General features: G+C 42.2%; 1 protein-coding gene across 1 annotated transcript in view; it reads left to right on the top strand.

Annotated features, from left to right (window-relative positions):
* Nucleotides 1-7,958: 7,958 nt before the first annotated feature.
* LOC103618001 (myosin-1B-like) overlaps nt 7,959-22,169 on the top strand; it is an 18,154-nt gene continuing 3,943 nt past the window's right edge. Inside the window, exons 1-32 of the mRNA XM_017737695.1 lie at nt 7,959-8,143; nt 9,687-9,927; nt 10,013-10,156; nt 10,248-10,404; nt 10,721-10,748; nt 10,847-10,961; nt 11,054-11,146; nt 12,322-12,385; nt 12,573-12,671; nt 12,774-12,877; nt 12,953-13,091; nt 13,736-13,854; nt 13,954-14,103; nt 14,270-14,277; nt 14,822-14,984; nt 15,688-15,997; nt 16,109-16,182; nt 16,688-16,775; nt 16,869-16,986; nt 17,144-17,267; nt 17,347-17,483; nt 17,582-17,837; nt 18,791-19,033; nt 19,220-19,396; nt 19,482-19,627; nt 19,715-19,805; nt 19,894-20,283; nt 20,526-20,652; nt 20,751-20,869; nt 21,140-21,336; nt 21,694-21,877; nt 21,964-22,129. Of these exons, the coding sequence (XP_017593184.1) occupies nt 9,724-9,927; nt 10,013-10,156; nt 10,248-10,404; nt 10,721-10,748; nt 10,847-10,961; nt 11,054-11,146; nt 12,322-12,385; nt 12,573-12,671; nt 12,774-12,877; nt 12,953-13,091; nt 13,736-13,854; nt 13,954-14,103; nt 14,270-14,277; nt 14,822-14,984; nt 15,688-15,997; nt 16,109-16,182; nt 16,688-16,775; nt 16,869-16,986; nt 17,144-17,267; nt 17,347-17,483; nt 17,582-17,837; nt 18,791-19,033; nt 19,220-19,396; nt 19,482-19,627; nt 19,715-19,805; nt 19,894-20,283; nt 20,526-20,652; nt 20,751-20,869; nt 21,140-21,336; nt 21,694-21,877; nt 21,964-22,129 (4,534 nt within the window). The 5' untranslated portion in view covers nt 7,959-8,143; nt 9,687-9,723. The remainder of the gene's footprint in view (nt 8,144-9,686; nt 9,928-10,012; nt 10,157-10,247; nt 10,405-10,720; nt 10,749-10,846; nt 10,962-11,053; nt 11,147-12,321; nt 12,386-12,572; nt 12,672-12,773; nt 12,878-12,952; nt 13,092-13,735; nt 13,855-13,953; nt 14,104-14,269; nt 14,278-14,821; nt 14,985-15,687; nt 15,998-16,108; nt 16,183-16,687; nt 16,776-16,868; nt 16,987-17,143; nt 17,268-17,346; nt 17,484-17,581; nt 17,838-18,790; nt 19,034-19,219; nt 19,397-19,481; nt 19,628-19,714; nt 19,806-19,893; nt 20,284-20,525; nt 20,653-20,750; nt 20,870-21,139; nt 21,337-21,693; nt 21,878-21,963; nt 22,130-22,169) is intronic.

Below are 22,169 nucleotides of genomic sequence, written 5' to 3'. Positions count from 1 at the left end.
TGATGGAGATTTTGAAAAATAAGGGTCTCATGAACCACAGGGGTATTGTTCTCATTAACAACTGCCAGCCAACTACTAATTAGCTGCTGATTGAACGGTTGAGACAGTTTAGACAATTCTTAAAGGTCACAACCACCCATTTGCCCAGCTCATTCTCAGCTTCCAAATGAGGCACCTAAAAGATATACTATGAAAACAGAGCCTGGAGATGTTTAGCAAGGTATTTCATATCATGAGTTATTTCCATCACTGTCTCCTCATCCTCACACTAAAGTCAAGTTTCTAGTTTGTGAGCTGAATGATACCAAGAAAAAAACATGGATGGGGGCTTCAGGATGGTTTCCTAATGGGATACAAACTAGTAATCTTGAGATGCCTCCACTTTCTCACTTGACTCTGCTGCCTTGCTGTGATTCTTGCTCCTGAATTCACAGCCAGTTCCAGAACACGGGGGAAGGGAAGCCATGGTTAAGGGTTGGCAGAGAGTGAGGCAGCTGCCCTGTCTCCATCTCGAGAAGGATCTATTTTCAGCACAATAAAATCCTCCCTCTTCCACGGGAATGTCAGCACTGCAGATCCTTGCCCCCTCCTTGCTACTGTGCAGGACAGCCTGTAGCTGGAGTCCACCCTCATTCTGCCTCTTCTCTTTTGACTCTGCTGTGTTTTGCATTCAGCTGCAGTGGAGTCCAGCCCAGAAGAGATGGAAGCATTGACAGAAAGTTAATAGAGGCACAATCAATTTTAATTCCCTTTTTTCAACAAGATATTGTTGCTTCTTCCAGCAGGCCCTTCCTTTCCCAAGGACTGATACCACTGTTTCTCCTCCAAATCTTTCCAGAGTAACACTCCAGCTACACTAGTAAATTAAACATGTCCAGGAACTTAGGCCAATTGGCAGAGAACTGTTTATGCTTGTAGAAGTAAACTATTTCTGTATCAAGAATGGTGAGACTGGATGCAGACTGTATTGGGAAGGGTCCCAGAAAATGCCAGCTGTCCAGTTATGCCTTCAAATCTGTTTAGGAGATGTTTTGCTGGCACAGGTCAAAAGCTTGACAAGAAATGTGCTAATGATTTATCAGTACAAGTGATTGGCTTCCCCTGTCTGCAAACGTTCCCTGGCACAAGGCAGGGTGCTAGGAAAGGCAGCATGAAACAGACTTTTCTCCAGCGTACTTTACCAATGTCTGTGAACTTGCAGCAGACAACTAATAGAATTGAGGACTTTGGATTCTTTCAAGAAGCTTATAGGCCAACATGCCAGTAAATTGAATTAATCGTCAGTAGGAGAAAACTCAGCTTTGTGAAAGAAGATAAAGCTGCCACAAAGGATGAATTCATCAGGGTACGCTCTTGTGAGAGGGCAAGAGTCTGAACAACAGTCTGGACATGAGTCTTTTCAATTTTGGCTTCTTACAGAAGGACACTTGAGAATAGGCTGCTTAAAAACGTCCTTTGATTTCACCATGCCAAGTTGTAGGACAAGGGGTAATGGATTTAAACTGAAAGAGAAGAGTTTTATATTAGGTGTTAGAGAGAAATTCTTCCCTGTGAGGGTGGAGAGGCCCTGGCACAGGTTGCCCAGAGAATCTGGGGCTGCCCCATCCCTTTAAATGCCAAAGGCCAGGTTGGACAGGGCTTGGAGCAACCTGGGATAGTGGAAGGTGTCTCTGCCCACAGCTCTTTCAGGCCCTTTCCAACTGAAGCCATTCTTTAATTGATTCTCTGATTCCTCTGCAGGAAATTAAAGAAGTGCTATCAGTATTGATAGTTTCAATGACACAAACACCTTGGATATCCATTGATTTTCTGTGATGTTCTTCTCATATTTATCTCCATCTTTGACCTCTATAAACATAGTCCAAATTACTTTTGTTTTCCCATTTTGCCTTGAAACTTGAATGTAATGTTTAGTCTGTTTGCCTTGATATTATTCATTGAGATTACTTCCTGAAATTCTTAGTCCATGAACGAGGAGCTGAGGTTGGAAAAAAAACCAAACTAAAACCAACACACTAGTACTTTGTCAAAGATTACCTAAAAGTTTTTCAGGTTATTGTTTTCATATGCCTTAGTTCAACTTTTTCGGCTAAATTACTCTTCAGTGTTTCTTACCTGTGCTCCTATTGTCTTTGTGTGTTTTCCTAGTTCAAGACACTACTGACAATACTGATTAAGTTCCTGCAAAGCTTCTGCTAATATACAAATCTTCTCTTGGAAGACTTATGCAACACTGTGCTAATATCATTGGCTGTATCATCTGCCAAACTTCTGACATACATCCAAGTCATTCATGGCACCATGCTGTTTTGGAATGATTTTATCAATACATTTTCAAGCAAGATATGTAAATCACCTACATTTTTCATCTAGGTTCTCTTCCTTTATAGTTGTTGGTTTTTAGTCAAAATGTCAAAAGCTGGCAACATTTTTCAGTTGGCCTGTAGCTCTTTCTTCCAATGAATGAGGTGTTTTACAACAGAGTACTAACATATCAGCTAAAGAATTGTCTCTTTTGTATATTCTTATTTAAGTGAAGGTAGAAGACACCTGTCAAATTAAAAAATAAATATTTTAACACGTTCATTTTTATTTTTACAGCATATAGAATTTAATGTCAGCAAGGGACTTCTTCTGGAACAGAAAACATACTGTGAGATGTCACTAGGAACTGTCAGCTGGGATTTGTTAGACCAAGATGACCAGATTTGCAAGGACTAATGACAGTCCACCAAAACAACTAAGACATTCAAATGTCTTTTTATATTGAAAATTTTTCTAGTAGTTTGCAATGCAATTATGTGGTAGTTAGAAAAACTCAGAGTACTGCCTTTTCCCTCTATCATGCTTAGAGTGAATGGATATATATGCTGCCTGCCCATACCTTTAGTCTTCCTGGTCTGTTGAAGCTTATAGGGAATGGATGATGACTTTAGCATCTGTCAATCACACAGTGTTGAATAAGATAAATCTGACCCGTGAATTCAGCTTTTCATTCCAGCTGTTTAATTATGCTGCTGCTTTGTTCTGATATTGAAACCATCATTGGTTAAAGCTCATTTCATAATGAAATACCTCTAGTTACAGGTTGTTGGAGTTTAATCAGTCCTGGAGTTCATCAGAGAGCTGAATGTTTCCTACAAGACACGAGGCTGAAGTCCTCTCAAGCTATTAATTAAACTGTCTCTAAATTATCACCTCCTTTTGAAAGAAATAGAACTTCCCATTCCTGGTGAGATGGTGACATTGGCATTGCAGGAGCATGTTTATGGCACTGCCTACTGAGATGGCACGGTTTCTGACATAGGGTACATCTTTGGGAACTATGACTTTCCTTGCTACTCAGGTGGACAGAGCATGCTGTCACCAGAACACCATTAAGATACTTCTAATTCTCCACTGAATTCTGAATTTTCTGAATTAACTCAAATGTAAGACCTTGTTCTTCAATACACATAGTACTGCCCCAACTATACTTGTGTGGGTGAACAAAAATTAGCTGCTGTTGAGTAGGACTAGAGCTAGGCCAGGAATAAATATGCTGAAGAATTTCAGTTTTATTAACATATCCTGTTGTGATCATCTCCATTACCTTGGATCCTGTATCTTGTGCAGCAAATACTGCAGCACTGCAAACTTTTGCTGTGCTAGTTCAGCATGATGTTATTTCCCTCTGTGCTTGTACATGGAAAGAGACTTGAGAGGGACAAGTAAAAGGGTTCAAGTATGTATCACCCTGCAAATGATGGGCAAAGAGCAGCAGACATTAATATCAGAGACAACACATAAGAAGAAATTAATTTCTCCAGCCATCCCCTGCTGAGTTTCCATTAAGTCCTGGCAGCAGTGGGAATCAGCGACTTCTTTCCTCAGCTGTTGCTGTAACCTAAAAAGAGCCCTGAAAGGCTCCCTTGAAGGTCACATTGAGAAGACAGGTCAGTGCTGCACTAGATCATGTGGCTTATGGAAAAGGCAGCAGGACAGTTTCTTTCGTGACATATATTTTATCATATTTTAGAGGAGCTCAGTACATGGGCATTTTCCTCAGCTTCCCTGGTAGAGCATAGATAATTCTATTCTTCTCTCTGTACACTGAAAATTACCTGCATTTGACATTATGCCTGAGTGCACATACACATCATCAGATTTTAGTAGTTACTACTCTCTCTAAATTGATTTCACTCCATATGTAGAAATTGAGTGAGGATACATAAGCTAAACAAAAGTTCTTCATCATTATGTATTTTGAATTTTTTTGCATTGTCATTGGACGACATAAAACAATCATAGCAAGAAAAACTGCCTATAATTTGAACCTGAGAACACAATTCAGTAAAAAGACAAAAATACTCAGAATATTTGAAAAGACAGAAAAGCTCTGTAACCCTATTTGTAATGACAGAGGGTGTCACCTGAGTTTAGGACTGTGAAATATACTGGCAAACAGTATGTTGCTCATGTACAGAAAAGCTGTAAAGCAGTAAGAATTAAGATCTGAATATCCATATATACTTACATTTAGATATTGTAGGACTGTTGTGTACCATAGTTATGGATGCTATATTGAAATGTACACAGTACTGTATTTTTTCCTTAAGTAAAATTGGGAATTGGGCATATCTTTCATTCACCTTTACTGCAATAATTTCACAAAGTCCTTCACAAATTTTTTCACAAACAGTATATATGGATATATTCTGCTATATAGCCGTGGAAAGCTATAAAGCAGAATAACATGCAATATAGCTATATAACACAGGCAACAGTTTTGCCCTCCTGGGAGCACTGACCAAACCCACTTGGCCTTTGACTAAATAAATCTTGAAGGATTTGCAGCTACTAAGGGGACATTAGGGAGCAAGGAAGGAATTCTTCTTTCTCACAGCCTGACTCACATGTGAGAAGCTACCTTAGGTCCCAGCCTGACAGCACTGCATAAGACAGACTTGCTACATGCCACTGAGACCAGGACTTAACAGAAAGGCAACAGCAGCTACTCAGAGAAGAGCTCAGGGATACTGGTCAGAGCCTCATCAAATCCAACTTCCAGTAGTGGCACATCTGTTACTTCTCTGGGAAACCCATCCCAGTGTCTTTCCACATTCATCGTGAAATATTTCTGCCTTATATCTATTTGAAATCTACATTTTTTCAGCTTAAAACCAGTGCTTCTTGCCCTTTAAATTTCTTGCTTTGCCTTTCTTATAAACCCCCTTTAAGTATTGAAAGGCCTCAAGAAGGTGTCCTTGAACCTTTCTCATCTCCAGGCTGAATAAACCCAATGACTGGACATGGCACTTAGTGCTATGGTTTAGCAAGTGTGGTGGAATTTTGTCAAAGGTTGGATTCTCTGCTCTTGGAGGCCTTTTCCAACCTTAATGATTCTATGATTCTATGAAGTACCTCAGCATTTTTTCACAGGAGGGGTGTTGCTGTTCTCAGCCCTCCTTTAGAACCACTCTGACTGGTCCAGGACTTTCTTGTGAAGATTATTTCCTTCTTCAAGTGTTAGAGGAGCCAATAAGGAGAAGGAATGTGTTGGACCTTGTTCTCACCAACAAAGAGGGGCTGTTGGGGAATGTGAAGCTCAAGATCAGCTTTGACTGCAGTGACGATGAAATGGTGGAGTTAGAGATCCTTGGGGCAGCGAGGAAGGGACACAACAAGCTCGCTGCCCTGGACTTCAGGAGAGCAGACTTAAGACTTTTCAGGGATCTCCTCTCTCCAGCATGGCACCTTCACCACGTGGTTTGGTGTCATCAGCAAACTTGCTGAGGATGCCCCTGATCCCACTGCTCCTGTTGGCTAAAGAGATATTAAACACCTCTGGTTATGTTCCCCAGAGGGACCTGGAGAGCTCGAAGAGATGGTCCCATGTGAACCTCATGAAATTTACACACCAGTATGGCCAAGTGTAAGGTCCTGCATGTGTGTCTGGGCAATCTCAAGCACAAGTACAGGCTGGGTGGCGAATGGATTGAGAACAGCCCTGAGGAGAAGGATTTAGGGGTGTTACTGGATGAGAAGCTCAGCATGTCCCTGCCATGTGTCCTGGCAGCTGAGCTGATCCCCCAGTGTGGGCAGCAGGGAGGGAGGGTTTCTGCCCCTCTGCCTCACTCAGGTGAGACCCACCTGGAACACCATATTCACCTCTGAGGCCCCCAACATAAGAACAACATGGACCTGATGGAGAGAATCCAGAGAAGGCCACGAAGATACTCCGAGAGCATCCTCTGCTCTGGAGACAGGCTGAGACAGATGGAGGTGCTCAGCCTGGAAAAGAGAAGGCTCCAGGGAGACCTAACAATCTTCCAGTGCCAAAAAGGGGCTGGAAGTAAGCTGGAGAGGCACTTGTGACAAGGACAAGAGGGAATGGCTTCCCACTGACAGGGAGTAGGTTTAAATTAGATATTAGGAAGACATTCTTCCTTATGAGGTGCTGAGGCCCTGGCACAGGTTTCCCAGAACAGCTGTGGCTGCCCCATCCCTGAAAGTGTTCAAGACCAGGTTGGATGGGGCTTGGAGCAACCCGGGATAGTGGAAGGTATCCCTGCAGGTGGGAAGGGCTGAAGGGGTCTTTGTTTTTTTCCTGGTTGGTGAGTTTGACAGATGGGAGACAGGCATTCAGCTGAGTCCATGGTTTGTTCATGTTAGCAGAAATGGAAACAAGGATAGACTGAAGGCTGCAAGTCTCTATACCGATGCTGTCATTTGGATGTGTGAGCTCTGTGTTGGTGAAGGGCTTTTAAATTCTGCAGGAGCAGAAATTTCTGCAGGAATTTAAGGAAACTCTGTAGACTCTGTAATGACCCATAACCATTCCTCGTTGAAAGGGGTATGAATATTCAAATGGCATCGATTTCTACAGGCCCAAATCTTTACCTCAAGGATTTCTTTTATTTATGGTACAGATTGACAGGTCAGACTTGGAAAAAAAGACATAAGAAACAACTGAGGTCCTGCCCTGAACTGCCAGTATGGGTACTTTCTGATGAATTAAAACATCATCAAGAAATGAAAGGAACATCTGTTATTAAGCTGCACTGATCTACAAAGCAGAAATCACAGCACATCTTACGACACTCCCCTTAGCACAGGTTCATACACAGGCTTATAATAACCCTTCTTGGAGAATCTCCCACTTCTTTTGCAATTTCAAGTGTAAAGATGGGTACATCTGCACGAGTGTATGTATACTGTTCTTCATGTACCTGAACTGACCTCACATCTCTCACTGAGACCCAGCCCAGTAGTTCAGCTACACCCCAGCCTCTTATTTCTGTGACCAAATCTTTGTCCCTTATACTATCTTGGCCTGTCTGTGACTCTCAGGCACCAGCACTATCACACCAGATTATTCCTCTGCTTTCAGAATCTTACCAGCACATCCGCCAAATGCTTTTAGTAATACTTACTTCCCTCTTAGTGGCTTGTCTAATGTATTCCTCTTAGGCATTTCTTACAAGTTTCACACCATCACAAGGGAAAGATAAAAGCTGACATTCCCATTGCACAGCTGGGATAGCTGCAGCACAGACATACCAAGCAATCCATCCCAGGTCGTGCAGTGAGTCGGTGGGAAATCCAGCAATAGAATCCATAAGTCCTGAATCCAAGTTCTTTAAGTGCTTTGACTAGTCCAGATTCTCTCCTTAACACCCTTGTCACATTATTTATAGGAGATGTATTCATATAGCCACTAAGACATCAAAATTTTCTAATTATATCTAGTCATGTCAAATGACAATTATGCCCTTAGTTCAGTTTGCCAGACAATGCTTTACCAAAGAGGGTTTGCCAAAATATTTTTGACCGAAGAAAGAGTAGGCATCTGTAGCATCTGCAGACGAGATCGTATAAAACGTCCCTGCAAGACGTCTGCCCTGGCTCCACAGAAAGCTCCAAGGTAAGAGCATGGGGTCTGCAGGCTGGCAGGAAGGGGATGGCAGCCTAATGTGCCACAACAGTCCTGCTGCCTCTGGTGCTCCTGTCCAGGAGGGGACTCCATTATAAATCAGTTTTCAAGGCACCTGCATGTTTTCACTCTTGATTTCTGTGCAGCAGCAATTTGGGAACTGCCATTTCTGTTTTACAGTACTGACCAGCTGCCAGCCCACAAGCCACACATCTGGTGTCACGAGAGGTAAGAACCTGATTTACTGATTTTTAGGGACAGAGACAGATCCTTTTGGGTGGGGTGTCTGTAGGGCTGAGTGAATGGTAACTGTTTGACTGTATATTCTCAAGCCCACTGTAGTCACAGTATAAGGTGGTGGGGTGCTGAACGTTGGTAAGGTTTTTAAGTGAATCACTGAATCATAGAACAGTCCAGGTTGTAAGGGATCTCATAAGGTCATCTGGTCCATTCTTTAAGGAGCTGTGTTTGAAATCTCTGACTACTCATGGCAGGCCAGAAAATCCCCATGGGGACATTCTTCACTTCTGCTTAACTCACCTAACAGGGAGTGAGGTGTACTGCCTTCCCAGCATTGCTGTTGCAGCTATATAACTGAACCAGGAACACAGTAGGAAAACTGCAAAATTCAGCATTTTGTCTCAGAATATGTGGATTGATGTGATATTTTGTCCAAAATTTGCCATGGAATCACTAAAGAGAAGGAAGAGCTGTAATTTAAGCAACAAAGCTCTGATTGTCACTTCTGTAAAAGGCAGTGCTCCCCTTTGTTCCCTGCTCTGCTTGTTCTCTACCTCACAAGAAATGGAAGATTCAGCCCTCTTCCTCTGGAAGACATATACCTGTTCCTCCAGAGACAAAAAGAAAGGAATATATGTTATATTTTCTCATGTTAGTACAAATGAACACAAGATTAAATGCTGTGTTAATATCAGGTACCTAAATGTTGTGTAAATATCAGGTACCTAACTCTATACAGAAAGAGATATTTAAATGTTTTCCTAAGCTGCCCACTGTTTGAGTTTTTTTTTTCTCAGGGCAGGGGGAAGAAAAAAATATTTCGGAGAAATTAATACAGACTTTAAAATTCTTTATTTTTAAATAGTTCATTTGAGCTTTGAATCTTTGAATCTCTGAATTTGTTTTTCTCTAAAATTCTACTAATTTTTAAAAAGCAAAAGAAAGTACTAGAAAAGGAGCTATCTCAGTGTGGTTTGAAACAGCATTAATCTTCTTTTGACAGTCATGTTGCAATTTATGCCTGGATTCAGGCACTTAAAAACATTGGAAAAAATGTTTTATTAATACAATTATACAAAAGTTTTAAATACTGAAACTGAGTCATTAAGAAGTTTGAGTTTTCAGTATGCAATTCAGCCACTGGAGTATGACCATTCTGAGCTTTGTGAATTAGTACCAATTGTGAGGAATGTGCATTATCATAATTTCAAATTAATTTTAAGAGTGCCTAAGCAGTTGAAAGGATTTTTGAGGTTCTTAATTCCACAGTACAGTGCCTGAATAGTTGAATCCCAAGTTTCTATAGATTATTTGTGTGATTTCAGTGTAAGCCAAATAATCTCCCAAAATACAATTTTCCATATATATACATTTGCCATAAATATTGAATTGCTCTAATGCAAAAATTCACCATTCCTTCCAAAAGGCTACAAGGAGTATTAACATAGTTTCTTTTTTCTCCACATCTTTTCTTCTACTAACAAGTGCTTACTTTTTGGCAAATTGGAGCAACATATCTGCTCTTCCATAGTGTTCTCTGCTGACAAGCTCCTCCATAAAGTGCAGCCATGTCTTCAGATTCTGAGATGGCCGTCTTTGGGGAGGCGGCTCCTTACCTCCGAAAGTCAGAGAAGGAGAGAATTGAGGCCCAGAACAAACCTTTTGATGCCAAGACATCTGTCTTTGTGGCTCATCCCAAAGAATCCTTTGTGAAAGGGACAATCACAAGCAGGGAATCGGGCAAAGTCACTGTCAAAACTGAAGCGGGAGAGGTGAGTGAAAAGCAAGACTGAAGGACAACATTTGATCCCTGCTCTGGATTCTTAGCTGACACGTATATCCTTCTCCCTCTGACAGACCCTGACCGTGAAGGATGATCAAATCTTCGCCATGAACCCTCCCAAGTACGATAAAATCGAGGACATGGCCATGATGACCCACCTCCATGAACCCGCTGTGCTGTACAACCTCAAAGAGCGTTACGCAGCCTGGATGATCTACGTAAGTGGCAGCAGCAGCTTCCTTTGGGCAGCGGCAGGAAGTGCTGGGCCAGGCTCAGGGGAAGCCAACGTGCTGTGTCCCTTCCTTGCAGACCTACTCGGGTCTCTTCTGCGTCACCGTCAACCCCTACAAGGGGCTGCCGGTGTACAACCCGGAGGTGGTGTTGGCCTACCGAGGCAAGAAGCGCCAGGAGGCCCCTCCACACATCTTCTCCATCTCTGACAACGCCTATCAGTTCATGCTGACTGGTGAGTGGCTCAGTCTGTCTCAGAGGCATTGGACCATTACATCCTCTGAAGGGATGCTCTGTCTCAGCAATGTGATGAGACTTTTTCAAAGCTTTCTCAGTTCTGACACACACATCTATTGTGGTTTTACTACCTTCATAGCATTGTTTCTACTGTTTTAAATGAAAGACACCTCTGCACTCAGTGATGTGCTTTGGAGGTTTGTTTGGTTAAGTCAAGCTGACATCAGGCAAAACATTAAACTTACCTGACTATGCTTCATTCTTTGTCTGTTGTTCATTGAGTTTTAAGTGCTGTATTTCTGCCTTTTTCACAGATCGGGAGAACCAGTCCATCCTGATCACGTACGTACAGCCCCTGCGCGGGTCCCTGCAGGTCTGCCCGGTGCCAGGGGACCTCCTGCCTGACCACGCACCCTCTGCTTCTCTCTTGGCTCTGACAGCGGAGAATCCGGTGCCGGGAAGACTGTGAACACAAAGCGTGTCATCCAGTACTTTGCAACAATTGCAGCCAGTGGGGACAAGAAGAAGGAGGAGCAGACATCAGGCAAAATGCAGGTAAATTAGTAGAAACATGTTGGGATCAATGCTTTCATCATTCCTGTCAGGATTTTTGGAAAGGATAACTAGCAGTAATTCTCTCCCTGCAGGGAACGCTTGAGGATCAAATCATCAGCGCCAACCCACTGCTGGAGGCCTTTGGAAATGCCAAGACCGTGAGGAATGACAACTCCTCACGCTTTGTGAGTTGCTTAACAAAATAATTCTTGAAATATAGTAAACAGGAGTTTATGCCAGCCATTCTTTTCCTTGTTCAGCCATCTTGTTTTCAAGAGTAAAACTGAATTTTCTTTCCACTTATCCTAAAGATAAATCTCCAGATTTCAAAACACAAAAAATTAATTCTGTTTTACATTAAAATGCAAATTAAAATAACAGATCTCATGGTCTTTCTCCTATAATATATTGCTGTGAAAAAAAATAGCTCTCTTTATGTTTACTTACATTTCTATTCATTTTCTAAGAGACAGACAGAGTGCCAGGAAGAAAGGGAATGAGGCTAGGAGAGATGGGAAAGAAAGAAAGAAAAAAAAAGAAAGAAAAGAAGGAAGGAAGGAAGGGAGGAAGGAAGGAAGGGAGGAAGGAAGGAAGGGAGGAAGGAAGGAAGGGAGGAAGGAAGGAAGGGAGGAAGGAAGGAAGGGAGGAAGGAAGGAAGGGAGGAAGGAAGGAAGGGAGGAAGGAAGGAAGGGAGGAAGGAAGGAAGGGAGGAAGGAAGGAAGGGAGGAAGGAAGGAAGGGAGGAAGGAAGGAAGGGAGGAAGGAAGGAAGGAGGGAAGGAAGGAAGGAAAAGAAAGAAAGAAAAGAGAAGAGAAAGAAAGAGAAAAAGAAAGAAAAAAGAAAAAAAGAAAGAAAGAAAGAAAGAAAGAAAGAAAGAAAGAAAGAAAGAAAAAGAAAGAAAGAGAAAGAAAGAAAGAAAGAAAGAGAAAGAAAGAAAGGAAGGAAGGAAGGGGTGGGAAGAGATATCTTTTTAATTGCATAATATATTTGCTATATTTCAGATTTAATTAACCAGAAATTGTTTATTAGGTTGCAATGCAGATTTAAACAGGTGAACTACTTAAATTGCTCTTTCTGTATCATTAGGTAACTGCTCTCTGTGTGCAGGATATAGTTAGAATAATTTGTCTAATGAATTCCACACATTCCTTTACATTTGTACATTCAGCATACATAAAATACAGTTGTGCCACTGGTCAAAAATGAAAAAGACAACTTTATGTCAGTGGTGGAAATGCAGCTGATTTTAAGAAAATGTCTCTAGGTAGAAATCTTGTGCCCAGTGGAATAAATGGCAAAATTCTTCATTTCAAATATACTTTTTATGATGTCAGTCTTAAGACACTTTTATTCCTTTAAAGGGCAAATTCATCAGAATTCATTTTGGTGCCACAGGAAAACTGGCTTCTGCGGATATTGAAACATGTAAGACACTTTCCTGAGCAGTTCACAATCTCTCCATTCCCCTGTCTATCCACACAACATATTTTCACCCCACCATCTATCCTGCCATCCCTGTTTTTCTTTCCATCTTCTCTACGTTTTGTTTTTGGTTTGTTGTGGTTTTTTTTTTTTCTGTTTCTTCTTGTTTCTAACTAAATTTTCCCTCCAGATCTGCTGGAGAAGTCCAGAGTCACTTTCCAGCTCAAGGCGGAAAGGAGCTACCACATCTTTTATCAGATCACATCCAACAAGAAGCCGGAGCTAATTGGTAGGAAGAATTACTAACTTGGAGGAAGATTGTTGAGTATCAGCTCACACTATTACTTGCTTGACTAAACTAAGCCTACACAACCCATCTTCTTATTTTCAGACATGCTCCTCATCACCACCAACCCATATGACTACCACTTCGTGAGTCAAGGCGAGATCACTGTCCCCAGCATTAACGACCAGGAGGAGCTGATGGCTACAGATGTAAGTAGCAATTCAGAGTATTGTAGCTATTGTGATCTCCCAGGCAAATCTTTTATTTTACTGCTCCTATTTCAGAGTGCCATTGACATCCTGGGCTTCACTCCAGACGAGAAAACAGCCATCTACAAGCTGACAGGGGCTGTCATGCACTATGGGAACCTGAAGTTCAAGCAAAAGCAGCGTGAGGAGCAGGCAGAGCCTGATGGCACAGAAGGTAGCAGCAAAATCTTTGACTCACCTGTTAGAAATAGAAATAGCAATAATAATTCAGTGTGTGGAAGATGGAGTAGAAATGTGTTTAGGTGAGATAGCACATGGGTATGAAACTGCCATCCAAAATGCACTCTTGTTTCAATTACTGCCTAATCATTGTCTGCACTACCAATTGCATATACGCCCATAAATCTCTCCTGAGTTACCATTCTGAATTAGCATAGCTTGCTCAGTGTTTAGACCCACTGAGAAAGAAAAGATTTTTTTTAAAAAAAGTCTCTGCTTGATATTTAAAGAAAATAAAGGCATTATATTCAGTTACAGAACTTCCACTTCATAAGTCACTTTTTAGGGCAAAATTACTAATGAATTCCAGGATTAATTTTCAGTAAATACATTGTTTCTAGATGTTTCTGTGAAGATTTGTAAAGACACAAATAGCCTTTAAATGTATGGCTCTGTGAAACATTCAACACAAAGATGATTTTGTTTGAATAACTATGTTATGGTTCCTCTGACATCCAGTTAGCAAAATTTGATAATGAGGACATTCAATATTGCCGCTGTTTTGGAAAGGCTTCATCACTCAAAGTGCTGCATGTCTTACTAGTCTTAATTTTTCTATCTCCTTTTCCTTGTAATTAGTTGCTGACAAGGCTGCCTACCTGATGGGTCTGAACTCAGCAGACCTGCTCAAGGCCCTCTGCTACCCCCGAGTCAAGGTGGGGAATGAATACGTGACCAAGGGCCAGACTGTGCAGCAGGTAACAACAACCAGTTGGTGACTGGGAGCCTCTGACTTGAATAACTTCCTATTTGCTCTGGATATTGTATTTCTTTTGCTCCACTCTTCTTTGGTTTAGGTATACAATGCAGTGGGTGCCCTGGCAAAGGCTGTCTATGAGAAGATGTTCCTGTGGATGGTTGTTCGCATCAATGAACAGCTGGATACGAAGCAGCCCAGGCAGTACTTCATTGGTGTCCTGGACATTGCTGGCTTTGAGATCTTTGATGTAAGGACTTCAGGCTTGAGGATTGCTCTTGCAGGGAAGGATTGTTATATCAGAGGACTTGCAAGTAATATTCCTCTGAAGGTTTAACACGCTAGTCATTTGTGAGTTTATGCAGAAAAAAAACCCTGTCATTTTCTTTTATAGCAGAGAGCAAAATCCTCAAAAGCTCCATCAGTACAAGCACAGAGTCATGTTGTTTGTGTAGAAGCAGCAAATAGAATTTTATATGTTGTAATATTACAACTGTTTACTCTTAATGGTAAGGATAAAATAATCTAAAATAATTACAATAAATTTATAAAAGAGCTTCTGGAGCAGAACTAGGAGATGCATTGGCAAATATATAATGAGATAAAGATGTTCAAATTGTTTAAGGAACAAAGGAATTAATAGTTATGTGTTTAATCAGAGATATCAAGTGTTTTCAATTTGGAGACAAGAGCATGCACTCATCTTTTTTGCTGAATAAAAAAATGCCAAAGTATTTTATTAATTTTAGGAGATTCACGAGGAAAATCTGCTCCAAAAAAACCCCTCATTTTCATTATGTAGTTCTTTCTTTCAGGAGCTGCATATAGGCTCTGTTATGGTGTGGTCCTGATAATACAGTTGTGTTTTAACTGGGGAGATTTATCAAGGGTGGAGGAGAATGATGAAGAACTGGGCATATTGATGAGGCTTGGTTGTTGTGGTTCTTTTCCCCGAGCCGTTCCACCAGCCTGGAGCAGCTGTGCATCAACTTCACCAATGAGAAACTGCAACAGTTCTTCAACCACCACATGTTCGTGCTGGAGCAGGAGGAGTACAAGAAGGAGGGAATTGAATGGACATTCATTGACTTTGGCATGGACCTGGCTGCCTGCATTGAGCTCATTGAGAAGGTATGTTTTTAATTCAAGATGTCTTCCATTTTCAAGAATCCATTGTTTTAAATTTCCCATGGTTAGTTTCTTGTATTCAGTTTTAGTTGTAGAAATAAGTCTTGAGCTGTACTATTGCTAATTATGCATTATAGATATTACAAAGTCCACAGAAAACTATAGAAGTAATTCTCACACATTCTCTGCATGAAAGGTATCTCTGTTTACTTGGTTAAAGGATATTATCTTCAAAAACATAAGGCAGTTCCCAAATTAAAATGAAAACATTTTCTTAGGGCTCTGGAATAAAGTTATCTGGAAAATATATTTTTTCTTTAAGGTTCACAGCAAAGTAAGTACAGTGCCTGACCTCTGAGAGAAAGAAATTGAGATTTCTTGTAGTTCCATATAATTTAGGGTACTGATTGAAAATTCAAAAACAGAAGTAAGTATGTAATGGACGCAATTGTGAAAAATACTTTTAAATATATTCTTTCTCCTCCTGAACTTTAACATGTCTTCGGCATAAAAAACATTCCTGAATCACTATGCCAATGTGTGAATCAAGCAGGTGAATCTTTTAAACTCACTTTTTAGAAATAAATTTTCTACATGGCAAGGTTTGTTTTTCAGCTTCCTGTCTTTTACTACATTCCCTTTGAGACCAAGCCATAATCACGTTATTCTATAGGCATTCTCTCTTGTTTATTGAATTATCTTCCAGCCCATGGGCATCTTCTCCATCCTGGAAGAGGAGTGCATGTTCCCCAAGGCAACTGACACCTCTTTCAAGAACAAGCTCTATGACCAGCACCTGGGCAAGTCCAGCAACTTCCAGAAGCCCAAGCCTGCCAAAGGCAAGGCTGAGGCCCACTTCTCCCTGGTGCACTATGCTGGCACAGTGGACTACAACATCACTGGCTGGCTGGAGAAGAACAAGGACCCTCTGAATGAAACTGTCATTGGGCTGTACCAGAAATCATCTGTGAAGACCCTGGCTTTACTTTTTGCTTCTTATGGTGGAGCAGAAGCAGGTTATTTTCCTATATTTTCTTTTTCAACGTTTGTGATATATAAAGATGCAGCAAAAAAAAGGTCATATTGAAAAACTCTTTTTTTTTTTTTTTTTTTTTTTTTTTTTTAAGAGGCTAGTGGTGGTGGAAAGAAGGGTGGCAAGAAGAAGGGTTCTTCTTTCCAGACTGTCTCAGCTCTTTTCCGGGTAAAGTATGGATTCATTGTCTGTAAAGTGACATGAACATAGTGTCAAAACTGAGCTAAATACATTCAGGTTCGTCCTTTGGCATTGGTTTCTAAAGAAGCAGTAGTAGGTATAAAGGGTCTTTCATTGTGATTTTCCATTCAAATTTAGGATTCAGGGTTCATTTGGCTCTCTGAATTTCTTATAAAAGTTCACTCACTGTTTTTGTGAAAAATATTTTTCAGAATCTGTCATGTAATATAGATATTTGTTCCAAAAAGGCTTGTGTTAAAATATTTATGGAGTAGTGTTTCACTTCCTCCAAAATAAGGGGAAGAATTTTAAACATTTTTTTTAATGAGAATACTTTTCAATAAAAAGTATATAGAAGGTTTGATTAAATCTAAACTTTGAATTTGAAAGTTTCTATCTCCTAAGATTTATTATATTAGTTCCTTGGCATCTAGGTACAAAGTATGCAGAAGTAAATTTCTTTCATCTAAGCTTCTATGTCACGATCCCACAGGAGAATCTCAACAAGCTGATGACCAATCTGCGGAGCACTCACCCCCATTTTGTGCGCTGTATCATCCCCAATGAGACTAAAACACCTGGTAAGATGCTCAAGCAGAAAGATCCTTGCTCTGATACATCCATTCCCCTCTGCACTGCAACCTGTGCCATTCATTTGTGCTCTGCACTGCCAGGTGCCATGGAGCACGAGCTGGTGCTGCATCAGCTGCGCTGTAACGGCGTGCTGGAAGGGATCAGGATTTGCAGGAAAGGGTTCCCCAGCAGAGTCCTCTATGCTGACTTCAAACAGAGGTGAGAGCACTGTGCTTGTCAGCATCACTAAAAACAATGTTGGTTCATTCATGGGTCCATTAAGGCTGTGCTGTAATTTTAAAAAGAGCTGGTGGAGTTTAATGGCTACTGTGTGTTGCCTGGAAAAAAGTAGCCCTATCTTCCTCTAATTCCACAGATACAAGGGGCTGAATGCCAGCGCCATCCCTGAGGGACAGTTCATCGATAGCAAGAAGGCTTCTGAGAAGCTCCTTGGCTCAATCGATGTGGACCACACCCAGTACAAATTTGGACACACCAAGGTACAAACTTCTCCATTCACTGAGTCCCTGGGCTTTGCTCTACCTGACAATGATATGCTGCAACATTCCCTCTCCCAAGGTGTTCTTCAAAGCTGGGCTGCTGGGACTCTTGGAGGAGATGAGGGATGAGAAGCTGGCACAGCTCATCACCCGCACCCAGGCCAGGTGCAGGGGCTTCCTGATGAGGGTGGAGTACCAGAGAATGGTGGAGAGGAGGTACAAATTCCTCTTCAGTTAAAGTCACTCTGCTCATGGGAAAGTGTTGACACTCATCAGATTGTGAATATTCATTGTATGTTTTAATTATGCCTCAGGGAATCCATCTTCTGCATCCAGTACAACATCCGTGCATTCATGAATGTCAAACACTGGCCATGGATGAAGCTGTTCTTCAAGATCAAGCCCTTGCTGAAGAGTGCAGAGTCTGAGAAGGAAATGGCCAACATGAAACAAGAGTTTGAGAAAACCAAGGAAGAGCTTGCAAAGTCTGAGGCAAAGCGGAAGGAGCTGGAGGAGAAAATGGCATCTCTAATGAAGGAGAAAAATGACCTGCAGCTCCAAGTGCAGGCTGTAAGTAACATTTTTCTATACTTTTATGAGGAAATAAGATCTAACTCTTCTTTCCTAATACAGGACTCTCAAATGACATACTAAGCTTTCTAAAATATTTTAAGCTGAATACCATGTAACTAAAGGTGAAATTAAGGCCATGTTCTTTCCCCACTCATTTTCACTACTGCAAGCTGGAGTTTAGATTAAGGAATGAGTTTTTAGTCTTAATACCTACATGTGTCCACGTGGGTTCATGACATAAAGCGTTATTATAGTCACTGTAGTGTATCTAGTGGATCAGATACAGCAGTTTGATTGACCTATTACTCTGCCTTAACTTAGTTTTCAAAATGAAGAGCTGATTACCATTTCTTATAGCACATCTCACATCAGCTCCTGTACCTACTGCTCCCAGAAGACACAGATGCCCATTAAAACTTACAACACAAGCACCATCTCTGTATGTTTGTCTCCAATGCCATTTGGCCTCCCAGAATCATAAAAAACATTCTGTCAATACCCTTGAGTTGAAATGTCTATTTCCAGGAAAGATTAATATTATTCTATTGTCCACTGCCAGCACTGGCTGAGTATAAAGCTACTAATGGGAGTTTCAAATATTTCCTTGGTGTTAAAGTTATTTACATTTCTCAACACTTCCACATAAATTTGAATCTAGCACATTATAATATGCAATCACTTTCTACAGGAGAAAAGAAAACATCAATTAAATCTAAGAGACTTTATAATATGCCCAGAATAAATAAGGTGATATGAAATGTAGCTAAACAGAGCTGTATTAATGATGCAAGGGTCAGACAAGAAGAAAACTAACTAAAAACTTATCCTAGATTTGTAGCTTATAATGTAATTGCATGGCATGTTTTTTCTCCAAAAGTAATCATGAAAGTCTTACCAATTCACATCGGTTCCTTCAGCATGAAATAATCTTTCCTGTATTTTCCCACCAGGAAGCTGATGCTTTGGCTGATGCTGAGGAAAGGTGTGACCAGCTCATCAAAACCAAAATCCAGCTGGAAGCCAAAGTCAAGGAGGTGACTGAAAGGGCTGAGGATGAAGAGGAAATTAATGCTGAGCTGACAGCCAAGAAGAGGAAACTGGAGGATGAATGTTCAGAGCTGAAGAAAGATATTGATGACCTTGAGCTAACACTGGCCAAGGTGGAGAAGGAAAAACACGCCACTGAAAACAAGGTACACACATTGACAGTCATGTAAAGGGTCAGGACATTACAGACTGGCAGAGTAAGAGGCCATTACAATATGACATTTTGGCTTTGCAAAATCTTGAGCTGGGCTTCTCTGAGCATCCAAGGGAAAAATGAAACACAGAACCAGTGAAAATATTTTCTACCAAATTTTGAAACATCTTATTTGTAGGTGAAAAACCTGACTGAGGAAATGGCAGCCCTGGACGAGACTATTGTGAAGCTGACAAAAGAGAAGAAAGCCCTCCAAGAGGCCCATCAGCAAACCCTGGATGACCTGCAGGCAGAAGAAGACAAAGTCAATACACTGACCAAGGCCAAGACCAAGCTGGAGCAGCAAGTGGACGATGTAAGCACACAGATGTAGAGCAGGAACAGCACAGGTATGGAGTCTGACCTGGCTGGGAGAGCACTGATGGTCTTGTTGTGTTTAGCTGGAAGGGTCCCTGGAGCAAGAGAAGAAACTGCGCATGGACCTGGAGAGAGCTAAGAGGAAACTGGAAGGAGACCTGAAGCTGGCCCAGGACAGCATCATGGATTTGGAGAATGATAAGCAGCAGCTGGACGAGAAACTGAAGAAGTAAGTGTGGCTGTGGGACACCTGAGTGCTGGGCTGGAGCACTTGTGTTTTTTCTTTGAGCTCTAACACGGTTCACTTTGCCCAAAGGAAAGATTTTGAAATCAGCCAGATCCAGAGCAAGATTGAGGATGAACAAGCCCTGGGCATGCAACTTCAGAAGAAGATCAAGGAGCTGCAGGCAAGTCTCTGTTCCTTCCCCTCCCTTGCTGAGGCTCAGCTCAGGCAGGAGGAGGGCACGGGTGTGAAGGGTCCCTGCTGTTCTCCAGGCCCGTATTGAGGAGCTGGAGGAGGAGATTGAGGCAGAGCGAACCTCTCGCGCTAAAGCAGAGAAGCATCGGGCTGACCTGTCGAGGGAGCTGGAGGAGATCAGCGAGCGCCTGGAAGAAGCAGGAGGGGCGACAGCAGCTCAGATTGAGATGAACAAGAAGCGCGAGGCAGAATTCCAGAAGATGCGCCGTGACCTGGAAGAGGCCACGCTGCAGCACGAAGCCACGGCTGCCGCCCTGCGCAAGAAGCACGCGGACAGCACCGCTGAGCTGGGGGAGCAGATTGACAACCTGCAACGCGTGAAGCAGAAGCTGGAGAAGGAGAAGAGTGAGATGAAGATGGAGATTGATGACTTGGCCAGCAACATGGAGTCTGTCTCCAAAGCCAAGGTATGGAAAAATATACTGAAAACAACATGAAAATAAATAATGTTGAAGTACATCCTTTAGAATTATGGCCAGGTTACTATCTAATTCCTCGTCTATGTATGGAACTTGTTTCTAACCTTCTAGCTCTAAGGAACAGTATATAGCTTTCAAGTCTGTTCACCTTTTTCTGGTTAGAATCCTGCTGTTCAGAATAAGAAAGCATCTAGATACTAATCTTCTTTCATTCTCTGTGGTCTCCACAGGCAAATCTGGAGAAGATGTGCCGCACACTGGAAGATCAGCTGAGTGAGATTAAGACCAAGGAAGAAGAGCATCAGCGCATGATCAATGATCTCAATGCTCAAAGAGCTCGTCTGCAGACAGAAGCAGGTGAGAGAGACTCCTATATGTTTTGGCATGACTCCTAAAACAGCTTGTTTGGGTCATAAATGACAATTAGAATGTCTTCTATTTGTGTACTTCCCCAGGTGAATATTCACGCCAGGTAGATGAGAAAGATGCCCTGATTTCTCAGCTCTCAAGAGGCAAACAGGCTTTCACCCAGCAGATCGAGGAACTCAAGAGGCACCTAGAGGAAGAAATTAAGGTTATTCCTAATTTCTTTCCACTGGCCACTCAAAACACTGGTAGCTTCACACTGCCTAGGGGGGACAGGCTCTGTTTAGCACAAGCCATCCTGGGGGGAAACTTTTGTTTCTGCAGCAAGTGTGATTAATGGATTTTGTCCTCCAGGCTTATATCGGTCCTTCATTGCAAACAGTCTTCAAGCAGTCATATTTGTAGTGTTAAATTAATTCAATGGAAGAGATTTCCTGGGATATTTTAATTTCTTGACCCAATCCCACTCTCTATGTAGGCCAAGAATGCCCTGGCCCATGCCCTGCAGTCCGCTCGCCACGACTGTGACTTGCTCCGGGAACAATATGAGGAGGAGCAGGAGGCCAAGGGGGAGCTGCAGCGTGCCCTGTCCAAGGCCAACAGCGAAGTGGCCCAGTGGAGAACCAAATACGAGACGGACGCGATTCAGCGCACGGAGGAGCTCGAGGAGGCCAAGTACGTGGGAAGCAGGATGGCAAATGATGGGAGAAGATGGAGACTGGTCAACAGAAATTGGAATCTCTGAAAATGGGTTAGGACAAAAGTGGGATGAAGGCAGGGATGTACTGTCTTTGTAAAAAAGGGAGAGAGGGAGGGAGAGAAAAGTGTCGATTGGAAGGGAAAATATAGGCTTCAGGGCTAGAAGAGCTAAGACAGGCCTAAAAGGTGATAGGACCCAGCAAATGACAGATCCTTTTGTATCTGTGAAACGTGCTCCGTTCAAAACCCTGGAAGTCAGCAGCTGCCCTCATGACAGTACAGAACTGACGCCCTTCCAAGCCCTAACGTGGCACTGTGCTTCTCTCCTCCCAGGAAGAAGCTGGCACAGCGCCTGCAGGATGCAGAGGAACATGTTGAGGCTGTCAATGCCAAATGTGCCTCCCTGGAAAAGACAAAGCAGAGGCTGCAGAATGAAGTGGAGGACCTGATGATTGACGTGGAGAGATCCAATGCTGCCTGCGCTGCTCTGGATAAGAAGCAGAAGAACTTTGACAAGGTCTTTTGGCCTCCAGCACCAGGACTCCTGGCCAGAGCATTCCCCCATGACTGCCACATCCCTACTCACACCCCGTTTCTCTTCAGATCCTGGCAGAATGGAAGCAGAAGTATGAGGAAACGCAGGCTGAGCTGGAGGCCTCGCAGAAGGAGTCGCGCTCTCTGAGCACGGAGCTGTTCAAGATGAAGAATGCCTATGAGGAGTCCTTGGACCACCTGGAAACAATGAAGCGGGAGAACAAGAACCTGCAGCGTAAGTCCCTGGCCCTCTGCTCCTCACTGGGCTTTCTCAC

This window comes from Corvus brachyrhynchos, unplaced genomic scaffold (genome assembly GCF_000691975.1).
Source record: "Corvus brachyrhynchos isolate BGI_N302 unplaced genomic scaffold, ASM69197v1 scaffold236, whole genome shotgun sequence".
In the NCBI taxonomy this organism is placed as follows: Eukaryota; Metazoa; Chordata; class Aves; order Passeriformes; family Corvidae; genus Corvus; species Corvus brachyrhynchos.
This window is presented reverse-complemented; position numbering and strand designations above follow the sequence as displayed.